At 43.8% G+C, this 12,092-nt stretch overlaps 1 protein-coding gene across 5 annotated transcripts in view; it reads right to left on the bottom strand.

Annotated features, from left to right (window-relative positions):
* The window catches only part of Tmcc1 (transmembrane and coiled-coil domain family 1), a 125,745-nt gene that overhangs the window by 16,875 nt on the left and 96,778 nt on the right, over window positions 1-12,092 (bottom strand). For all 5 annotated transcript variants that reach the window (XM_019209561.2, XM_010637942.3, XM_010637941.3 and 2 more), the window contains exon 2: window positions 3,058-3,992. In XM_019209561.2, the coding sequence (XP_019065106.1) occupies window positions 3,058-3,992 (935 nt within the window). The remainder of the gene's footprint in view (window positions 1-3,057; window positions 3,993-12,092) is intronic.

A 12,092-nucleotide genomic window follows, 5' to 3' on the forward strand; every position in this document is an offset into this window, starting at 1 on the left:
AAAAAAAAAAAAAAAAAAAAAAATGCTGGGATGTAGCTCAGTGCAAAGGCCCTGGGTTTAATCTCCAGTACTGGGGGGTGAGGTGGGGATTTCACTTACATGAAACTGTTCAAAGAGCAATAAAATTAGACAAATGTACTTGCTATGTAAAGACATATGGCATCTAACAGAGGGGGAAATCTCTTAACTACTTTTTTTTACAGAGAATTCTTGGTGCAAGAAATGAGTTTAAGAGTTATGACTTTTCCACCGTTTTTCTTGGTGGGAAAGAAAGGCTTGCATTCTTGGTGATTCTGTTTCAAGGAAAAGCCATTTGAAGGCTGAAACGGGACAAGATGAGACAGACTTCATAGCATGTTCTCCTCTTGCCCAAGAGTTTTACTTCTTATTTAGAAAATTCAGAGGTGGGCTGGATTGTAGCTCAGCAGCTCTGGACCTGCCTCGCAAGTGCATGATCCTGAGTTCCAGTCCTGGTATGGGTGGGGGGATTCAGGTTTTAAAAAAAACAAAACTCCTCCTTTATCCCATATACTAGCATTACAAGTGAGAACTCCAAGGGCAATGGACAGAGAGCCTTGCTTGGACTGGGCTCTGGTGATGCAGTGACAGGGAAGAGCTCAAGTCCCATCTTGTCTCTAGCTGGTCTGAAGTGGACACAAAGGTCAGCCCTGAGAGATTTGTTTTCTCTCACTGTATTACATTAGCCCACATCTATACTGAGAACAAGTTTTATATTAATTTTAAGCTCAACAGGAAGTTAAAAACTGGAATATTTTGCTATTCACTCAAAGTAAGTGAAAGAGGGCAGTTAAAAAATTTTTTTTGGAGACAGGGTCTTGCTATGCAGTTCAGGTTGGCCTTGCATTCACTCTGTAGCCCAGACTGGCCTCAAAGTTTGGGAACCTCCTGCTTCAGCCTCCTGAATACTAGAATTATAGGTGTGCACCACCACGCCCAGTAGGTTCTCTATTTTTTATTTTTAAAGCAACTGACTGAAGTCCACCTGTCTTCAAGTTGAGAGGGAAGAAGGAAATAATAGCTGCCTCTTGGTATCAATGGAGCACTATAAGGGTAGGCACTGAACTAGGTGCTGTGCATAAACTATGGCACCCACTGTCACATCCTGTGCAGGATCATTAGTGTCCCTATGTTAGAGGTGAGGAAACCAAGACTCCAGGGTAGTGGTGGTGAACACATGGTACTCGTGCTGCAGCCAGCTGTCTGTATTATTAAAAGCTCTAAAACGTTTCCCATCACTGCTCTACATGTTAAGAGTCTTGCCCGGATTTTAAGGTTAGTAAGCAACATAACAAGGACTTAAACCTGGGGTTTAGGTCAATATGGTACAAAGGACCATGTGTTTGAGTCTACTCACTGCTCTGGACATTTCCTTCTCAGTGTATTAAAAAGTAAATATCTTTTATAATACTAGAAAAAAAAAGTAAATAAAATACTGAAAGAAAATGAGTACCCACAGTACCCTCCCTATCTGTTTTAGAACTTTATTTGCCCTACACTCACTTCTCTTTTCCCTTAAAGTCATAAGATGGCATGGAAGGTGTGGGACTGATTACTGATAAGCATTTTTACCACCTGAAGAGCATACACCATTCTAACTCTCCTCAGATTTGGCTGATACACAAGCAACAACTTATTTTGGGCCCTTTGGTTATATCATAAAAGCAGACTTCTAAAAACATCACTTTTGCACAGGGTATGGTGACACATACTGGTAATTCCAACTACTTGGTAGGCTGAGACAGGAGGATCACAAGTTCATGGCCAGACTGGACAATTTAAGGAGACCCTGATTGTTTCAAAACATAAATAAAAAGGTATAGCTTAGCTGTAGACGGTTCAGTCCCCAGAACTTCAAGACAAACAACCAAAACAAAACAGCTTACTTTAAGAGGGGACAGGGACCCTAAGAGAGTGTCAGCCTGTGATAGCACAGCAGAACTTCAAGCGTCCCCTCTGGTTCACAACAAGGACAGGGCCAGATCCAGACCATCCAAGCCCTCCAAGCCCAGTCTGCAGGTCTGAGGCTCCTGCAGAGACTGCTGGCTGGTCTGCATCATGAAGTCTGGGTGTGACACTACTTGTCTGCACTTGAAGGAACAAGGGGAAGTACACACATTTGGAGAGCAGCTAGGAGTGGTATCGTATGAATATGGAATGTGACATAAACACAGACAAAGCCAACAGGCTGGGGATGTGGCTTAGCATAGAACATGTGGTCATCACACTGGGCTCTGGGTTTGATCCACAGCATAGAAAAGAACAGCCCCCACCAAAAAAAACGCCAGCTCCTACCTTTTGCACAGATGGTGACTCAAGAGCATTCAACCCTCTGAGAATTCTCCAGCTCTGCAGAGCCATTTCATGCTCAGGTCTCCTCCCCATTCAAACATTTGCCAATACACAGTAAAGGTAACAGACACACTTATCTGGATTTATTTGCAGTCTAATCTTTCTACACCAACTGCCCAGATAAAAATATAGACCAAATATCTACAGGGTTCATTTCATTTTGGCTGGCTGTATCTTTGATATTTACAGAATTTTATTTTTTGAGAGAGGAGGGAGGAAATGGGGTCTTGCTATGTTGCCCAGGCTGGACTTGAACCTTTATCCTTCAACCTCTGCTGCCCAAGCATCTGTGATTACAGGCACGTGCCACTAATCCTGGCTTCTACATATTTCTGATAATATCTTCTGAACCCTGTGCAGCAGAGTTATAGGCTGCAGCGACTATGTGGTTCTCTGGTAAGTAAGTAGAAGGATACCTTAGAAAGCCTGGGCTTTATTTTATAGTCTTAAAGCAGAATGATGATGGGAGAGTTTGAGAGTTCATTGGTGTGTGGGTCTCAGAGTCATTTGATCGCTATGCCTCTGCTTTGTTATGAAACAGGAACTGAACGTGGATGTCATATGACATAAATGAAGTGCTCTGCACACTCCAGAGCAAGATAAAGACCTTCTAAAGCCATGTCCCTATGTCCAAAGGGAAGGGAACCCAAACAAACAGACATTCAGGGGTTCAACCATGGCACTTACCTGTAGCGCTCTTCCTGTAGGGTCTGCATTATTAAGGAGTAGTCCCTCTGGTAGTGCTCCTTGAGAGTCTCAAAGGACTCCTCCAGTCTTGCCTGGGTCTCACGGATCTCCTGGATTTCATGGAGCAGTGCATCAAACCCCGAGCTCTGCATGTCTAGGGTGTTGGTCTTGGAGCTAGATGCCCCCACAGCTATGCCCCCCGTGGTGCTATTGGCTCCCACAGAGCCTGATGTGGCGCTAGAGCAGTCTTCCTCACTACCATATTTTGGGCTGGACTGAAAGTTTGAAATCACCCCCAAAACCTTGGCCCCATCTTCCACTTGGCCTTCCTCCAGAGAGTCCTTCAGGTTAGGGATGTTGTCTGCACTGCCAAATTTATTCCGTATCAGCGAGGCAATCTCCCTGGGCTTTGAGACCACAGCCCCTGCTGCCGAGTGGGTTGCCTGGGAGAAGCTGGAGAAGCCACCTTTGACACTGTCCACCACACCTTCACTGAAACCAGTCACCTTAGCTCCCACGTCCTTCAGGCCCTGGTGCATGTCCCTGAAGACATCCTTTGGCTGCCGGGGGATCCCATTCTGTTCCACCTCTCGGAGCTTCCGATGGTAGTGCTCAAGCTTCTTCTGCAGCTGGAGGATGGTCTGGGCAGACTTCTGGTTCTTCTTCTCGAAGACCTGCTTGATTCGTGCAGCCTGCTGCTTGTCGGCACTGTTGGCAAGCTTTAAGTACTCAGCGACGTTGTCATCCCGGGCTGTCTGAGCGATCTTGATCTGCTCTGTGAGCTTCAGGATCTTCTGCTGCAGGTGGGCGATGGCTGCCTTCGTGCGCTGAGGGTCAGGGATGCCATCTGCAGACTCAGTGTGGATGCTGCCATCGGCACTGGAGGCCACAGCACTGGAAGCTTGGGCAAGGCTGCTTACTTCCAATCTCTCGATCTAGCACAAAAGCAAGAAAGGGATGTTACAAGGAGCCCAACAGGATTCATCTCCTGACTATAAGCTAGCATGCATTGGATACTTGTCTGCTCTCAACTCCCAGCACAGACAGCTAACCTACAGGCCCTGTCTCCACATGGATCCCATCCTTATATATGCACACTCTAAGCAACACAGATATGGCACATGAAAAAGATCTTCCAAAGACAGTCAACTGAGGGTAATCGTCAAAGTATTTCTTTAAATGACAAAGCTCTCTAAGTAGGTTTAAAGCATGAACCAATTCACATTTTCTTCAGAGGCAAATCTATGCAAGACAAAGCTACACCTGCTTTTCAATATGACTGCATAAATACTACTTCAGTGTTCAGACATTAATCACTGTTAATTCTGGTCCACACTCACAGATTGTCATCTGAAAATGCTGGTAAGCACAGGTATGGTAATGCCTACAAATAAACATCAACTTTTTAATCACAGCATCTCTGTATCTAAATCATGTCACAGAGCAGTGGGACTACTCTCTATTGTTATTTGGAGAATGGGAAGGTACTGCTGAAAGCGGCAAAGGTGAATACTATCACATGCAATGGAGGGAAAAAAGTCTTTCCAGCAGTGCCTGTGAGTGTGGCTTATGGTGAGTGAAAATAGGGCCCGAAAGGGCCTTAGAGATGGCTTTCTGTTGAGCAGGAACGGAAATGAAAAATGAAATAACTACCTTAGGTTAACAAAAATTCTCAATACAGTGTCAAACTACAATTTTACCATTCTGGAGAAAGATCAGAGCCTTTTTCTTGGTTCCTATCCATAATATGTCCTAGCAGAAATTTGCAGGAATAATGATATGTATGCAGTGACCTCTCCCACATACATTTTTGTGGTAATAATATACCAAATCTGAAACAGTCATGAAATGCCAATAATTAACCCTCCAGCCTAAAAGTGTGTCTTTTCTTTTTCCACCTTGGCCATGTGGCCTTAGTTTATCATCTGAGGAGGAATTATGCTGATCTCTGAACCATAGAACATCTTTAGTTCACTGCTGGATTAATGTATTATCATGGTATGGGTGAAAACAGTAATGTTGGCTCAGTGGTAAAGCACTTGTCTAGCATGGCAAGGCCCTAGGTTCTGGCTCCAGCATGCTCTAGTTTTCTTAGATTCTCATTCTGTTGTGAATATTAATTTACATATAATCAGTTGACTAAGGAAATGTAGATACAGAAATCAAGTTAAACTATTAACCTGAGAAGATAAAAATGAAAGATACTAGTGAAAAAATGTTTTAGGGGCTAGGATCAAGGTTTGGTTACTCCTTTAAAATAAAAACAAGCTTTCAACTGAGTATTATTTACAAATGATCACATTTTATTAATTATTTTTTTTGGGGGGGGGTTTGAGACAGGGTCTCACTATGTAGTTGAGACTGACCTGGCACTCACTATGTAGCTCAGGCTGGTCTCAAACTTACATCGATCTTCCTCCCTCAGCCTCCCGAGTGCTGGGATTACTGGCGTACGCCAAAGTAATCACATTTTAGATATACATAGTAACTACAAAGTAAGCCAGACTGCCTCCGGTCTGCCTTCTGTCCCTGTATGTGCCCAACCTGCGCAGGGTTCCCACTCAGGATCATCCATATGCCTTCTGGAGGACAGTGGACAGAACCCAGGGACTCAGCCTCCACAGAAAACCAACTTACATAGCAATAGTGACACCACAAGCAAGAATCATGGGATGACCTAGTAACTCCTCTGGATTTTGGCAGGCACTGGTTTTCGAAGAAGACACTGAGAAATGGAGTAGGAGTGGGGAACACAGTGGAGAAACACGGGCAGCAGAGGTGAATGTTTCTTTTTGAGCTGCAAACAGTCCTTAAGGGCAGTCCATGGTCTGGCGTGTACACTTGGCCCTAAAAGTGTGAGTTGTCAGCTTGAAAACTGGTTACACTGCACAACCTCACCAGCTGCAAGATGAAGGTAACATTTAACTCAAGAGATTGCTGTGAGGGTGGACTGCGTCCACAATCACAAAAGCTTAGGACAGTCCACAACACAGAAGAGGCTGTGAGCACTGGCTATTATTTTTGTACCATCTGAGTAGTTCTTTCCAAAAGTTCAAATGTTAAAAGATTCTGGAACAGAATCCTTCCTACGACCTTTCACATTTCACACACAAACAAGGAAACTATAAAGCTGAACTGAAGGAACACTAGACAGTGGGCTTCATTTGTGGAATGGGACCTGGCCAGCTAAGCTCTGTCTCTCACAATAAGCCTACACAATCCACACTGCCACCCCAGTTTACACCTCACTCGGCAGGCTGGACAAAGGCATCTACTGACAGGTGTCTTTCCTGACCATGTCCCGAGGGCCTGTCATTTCTGATCATCTTGTCTTCCTTCAGAGGTGACAGAAACTGTGTGGCCACCAGTTCTGTTCTATCACTGTAACAAGCAGGTTACGGTGTTTTGTCTGCACTTTTGTTTCTTACTATTAAGAACTCATTTGCCGGACTTAAATTATCTATTAACTGTGAATTAATTGACAGGGATCAAGCCAGTATCTGAAAACAATGACTCTGCAGAGGCTGATGGAAGCAAGCCATCCAGGGCCCAAACACCAGTGTGCATTAGAGCTGCCTGTTTACCCATCAGGGTCCACCAGCACCTAGTCAAGAAGATGAACACCACAAGCTACAAGACCCTAGGCTCAGAATGACTCCACTAGGCTCACCAAGCCACTTGCTTGCTTGAGTTGAGTCTATGCTGCTTCTCCTATATGATAGGGCTATTATCTTTCTGTAAGATTTTTTTTTTTCAAAAGATGCTAAACATGTTTAATCAGGGGTTGGGGGTGTGTAGCTCAGCTGTAGAGTGTTTGCCTAGCAGGAAGAGGCCTTGGGTTTGATTTCTGGCACTGTCAAAGAACACCACCACCCAAAAAGCAAAAAAAAAAAAAAAAAAAAAAAAAAAAGAAGGTTAAATCAAATTATATCCAGAAGCATAGTATTAAATAGAAATTACAGGTCACTATTTTGGGCCCCCAACAGATCACACTAAAAATCAAAGCACAGTCCACATCATTAACCTGCATCATCTGACCTTCAATCAGGATTAGAGGTCACAGCCAAATCTCCCTACAGGCCAGTTTCAATTGGCATAATCACCAAGTCCCTCTGCTTTAACACTTTCACAACAAAAACAACCTAAAGTAACCTGATGTTACCCAGTTAGACTGTTTCTTATTGTTCTCTTTTCCTGTCCTGTCTTATGAGGAAAACAATTCTGAAATGATCCTTTACTCTTTGTCTCTTCTTTCTTCAGCTTTTTTCTTTTCAGTACTGGGAATTGAACCACTGAATTACATCCCAGGACCTACTGTTATTTTTTATTTTGAGACAGTCTCGCGAAGCCACTAATTTGTTCAGGTAGACTCAAACCTGTGATCCTCTTGCCTCAGTGGGCCTCCATGCCCAGCTTCAGCCTTTTCTGTCTCTAAAACCTCCTCTGCTTGGCTCACTAGGACAGTTATTTTATGAAATAAAATTATGTCCAATTATTAAGAATTTATGACAAAACTTTCAGTTTTGTCCTTCAACAGTAGAACTTAAACTGGGCATAATGGTGCCTGCCTGTAATCCCAGCACTGTGGGAGGCTGGGGCAAAAGAGATTGGAAGTTCCAGGTCAGTATGTGCAATTTAGCAATTTGTGAGGCCCTGTCTCAAAATTTTAAAAAAATTTTTAAAAAAGAGCTGGGGATGTAGCTCAGTACTAAGGCTCTGGGTTCAATCCTCAGTACTGGGCATGGAGGGGCAAAACTGCTTGAAATTAACCTACCAGCCAGGATGATTAAGTTCATTGCCCAAATGCAAGTACATATTTGTAAGTAAAACAGATTACAAAATCCCGACTTCACATCATTATCTTCAAGGAAAGTCCCATTCAAGCTCTCTTTAGCAGACTACACATTCTACATAATTAAATACTGCCTTTCACTTTTTTTGTTTTGTTTTTGTTTTTGTTTTTTTTGGTACTAGGGATTGAACTTGGGTCCTTGCACTTGCAAGGCAGGCAGCAGAACCACTGAGCTAAATCCCCGGCCTATGCCCTCCTTTTGGGGAAAGGAAAGCAAATGAAGAAGGAAGTGAAAGGTGGGGAAATCTTCATAATTAATCTGAAACAAATAGATGCCTGGTTTTTATTTTTTTCCTGAGAGCCATTCTTTTCCAAGCAGGTTTATGGGAAAGATGTATGCTTGTTTCTGTGAGTTGACACTAGGGCACCTGCCAACACCTTCACATCAGAGATGGAGGGATCATGCTTTGACAAAATTGGAGCATGTGGGTCAGTTCCAGCACTCACAGGGCCTCAGGTAGATAGTATGCACATGCGGTTTTGGTAGGTTGCCCCACGACCAAATTTACAAACTGCAATCCCTAGAGATTTATAACCACCTTGGCTCTGAGGACCAAACAGCAATCTGCCAACTTATCAATAGTGAATGTGGATGTGCTCTGGTTGGTCTCACCAACTGTTTGCCATTATATCACATGATGGCACTATCTGGACACTGCGAATGGAGAGGAATCTCAAGGAAAGGGGATTAGAAGAAAATGAAAATGGGCTTTTAGCTCCATTACCCCACAGCCACCATGCTGTTTTCTAAGTATTCTACCTCTCTGTTCGGGAGCTAAAGTCAATATTCTGCTTAAAAGATATTTTTACAAATTATCACAAGAACACAACACACACATAAAGAAAAAAAGAGAAAAAGAGTTTCCCTGACTTGAATAATCGTAGGCAGACTGGAGGTTTCTTAGAAGTTCCAGGGACCACTTTCTACAGTTTTCTGGGTATTCGGTGCAGAGCAGCCTCAGTTGCACTGAGATGCATCTGAGCCACCCCAGAGGGAGGAGAGAAGCAAAACTGCAGGCTTCTGAACCCTGCTTGCACCTAATTTATCAGTGTTCTAGATAAAGTTTGCTCAGAAAAAGAAAAGACAAAAATGTCTTATTATTTAAATTTTTAAAATTTAAAAATTATTAATACATAAATACTGTAGTATTCATGACAATAATTGTGGTCAGAGCAACTTCAGGGCCCTTTCTACCACTAGTACTCTTCAGGTCCATTTTCCATAGAGGACAGAGTTCACAGTCATTTCCTGCTGACATGTAAGGTGGAGGAGAGGACATGCTCCAATCTTGAGATGTGAATTCTGGCTGGTTTGCCTGTGAATTTTTGTGATGGTTTCTGTCCAGGTGCCCCCCAAGAGCCTCATGCACGCATAGGCAGGGCTTTTGGAAGGTGATTGAGTCCTGGGGGCAATATAGCTGATTTGCTATGAGGAGGCAGAGTCTGGCCAGAAGAGGTCCCTAGACTTGACCTGGAAGGGTGCATACCCTGTATGTTCCCCCCTTATCTTACTGCTTTTCCTGGCCCCTCTGATGTGAGAAGCCTTCCTCTGCCAGATTCTTCCACCATACCCTTGTGCCTTGGGGCAAGCCAGCTGCAGACAGAGAACATGAGCCAAAACATATCTCTCTTCTTTGATACTGGGGATCAAACTTGGGGCCTTGTGCTTGCAAGGCAGGTGCAGTGCCACTGAACTAAATCCCTAGCCCCATATCTCTCTTTTAAGGGGAGGATGTTGGGTACTTTTGCCCAGCAAGGAGGAAGCAACTAAGACAGTTTTATAGCTGAAGATCCTACATAAGCCTGAGCAAAATGACACAGCAACATTTCCCCGACGGCCTGGGAATGGAGGGAATCTTCTCCTTGAATCCCTATATGCAAGGTCACAGTTGTACTCTGCCTCTCTTGACATGGCCTGCTCACTCCTCACTCAGGGAATGTTCTCCTCCACATCAGCCTTCCACACTCAGGTTAGTAGGAGGAGTAACCTCCTTCAGGAAGTTTTCCTGACAGCCTCCTTCTCTAGCAAAGATCAAAGACCTTCCTTTACATTCCTGTATCCCTGCACACATTTCTGTCACCATGCTGGTCATATACCGAAATGACTGTTCCCTCCCCCCACTGACTTGCATTTCTGAGGGCAGGATCCTGTCAGGCATCTGTAGATGCCATGACACTAGCACAATGCCTCATAAAAAGGACACCCAGTGAATGTTTACCAAGCTGCTTGCCACAGTCTCCTCCATGCAGAGGAGAACAAACTCCAGAGCATCCGAAGGAAAGAAATCTCCCAACTGATTCTACTTTCCAAGTCTGCTGAGGAAAAAAATCACTGGGTTGAAATAAAAGTTGAGACTGTTAAGATCCTAGCTGCCTACCTGTTCAAGGGTACATGCTAAACAGCTATGCCAGGACCTAGGGCTGGTGCTGGAATGATTCTCTGATGTGTATGAAACAGACATCGTTAGGGATTAGCACTGCCAGGTGTGCTCCAGAGTCTGTTCTTTAGAGAGTTAATGGAGCCACAAGCCTGGCCAGATGGTTTAATCCTGCTTTTGTTTTTTGGGTTTTTTTTTTTTTGTACCGGAGATCAAACTCAGGACCTTGAGCTTGCCAGGCAGGCGTGGTGCCTCTGAGCTACATCTCTGGCCTGGTTTAATCCTGTTTTAACTAAACTTTACTGAATGCACCTGTGTACAGGACTGATGCTATACACTGGACACTGGGTACACAAAGCATGCATGCTCCCGATGAACCAGCAACCTGGTAGTGATGACATAAACAGGAGGAGTGGCTTGGTATGGGTGCTATTTCCTATGACTCATAGCTGGGAAGGAACCGAAGTGGTCTTCTGGCTTATATGGTTTATTTTATAGATGACTAACAGGCTTAAGAGAAAGGCCACTCCTTGACAACTAAAGAAAAAGTGACACATACTGAAGATACAGAGAGATGCACTGTTCAGCCTCATGGGAAAGGGGGATGGGGTGGTGGGGTGGGTTCAAATACCAGCTCGTCAGTTCTTGCGTGCCACCAGGAATATCCAAGCAGGGTTACACCTGCATGTTAGGAATGTTACAAGAAGAGCCAGGTGTCCCAGATACTTAGGCTGAGGCAGAAAGACTTCAAATTCAAGGCCAAGCTGATCAACTTAATAAATAAAATTTTTTAAAAGGCTAGGGTTGTACCCCAGTAGCAGAAAGCTTGCCTAGTGTAAGTGAGGGCCTACGTTCAATGATTTTTCTGGAGCTGAGGGTAGAGTGCATGTTTAGCACATACAAAGCCCTGTCCAATCACTAGCACCAAAATCAATTAATCGATTTTCTGAGCATGTGCTGATTATAAAGAGAGGATGACACAGATATGGCTTTCACTGCTAAGAATGTAAAGACACATGTAAAATGCATGTGCAGATATATCAATCTGATTGTAAGAACTGCCACCAATAAATTCCTCTTTGTAAATTAATTCTTACTACAAATACTTTTATGACATGAGTCTCCCTAAGACCAAAGATCACTCAGCCCTAGCTTAGTAGTATTTATCTCAAGCAATTTTGATAAAACAAACTTCTAAAGTAATGAGAAATCTGAAAAGCCCACTGGGATCTCTGATTCTGGCCCTCCTTGAGCTGGCTGTTGAGACTCAGCAGGTGTGAGGACACCGGCCAAAGCACACCCTGCCATCCCATTCAGGGCCAAAGTATGCATCTCGCTCTTAAAACCACCTAAAGGCCTCTAAAGGCTTTCTCCTATACCCCAATGCCCACTCAATATTGGTGCTTGGGTGTCTATCAGACACTGCACATTTCTGTCCTGATTTCTCTAAACCTGCTCCTCCTGTTCTCTGCACTCTCAGGAGACAGCTACACCATTGACACACTCAGATCTAAACCCTTGCTGTCATCTACCCTAATCTAGTAAAACAGCACTAATCATTGCGGCAGCTAACACACAGAGTGGTGTACTTTCAACAAGAACTAAGCACTGTTTGAAACACTTTGCATGGTCAGCCAATTAATACTTTCAAAAACATTATCAGATGGGACTTATTTACCCCCATTTTAGCTAAGAAAACCCAAGCACAGAAAATTTAAGATGTCTAGGGCCTGAGAATGCAGCTCAGTGGTCCAGTGCCTGCCTTCCTTGCAACTATGAGGCCTCAAGTTCGATTCCCAGTACAA

Source organism: Fukomys damarensis, unplaced genomic scaffold (genome assembly GCF_012274545.1).
Source record: "Fukomys damarensis isolate Sample0158 unplaced genomic scaffold, DMR_v1.0_HiC HiC_scaffold_37, whole genome shotgun sequence".
Classification (NCBI taxonomy): Eukaryota; Metazoa; Chordata; class Mammalia; order Rodentia; family Bathyergidae; genus Fukomys; species Fukomys damarensis.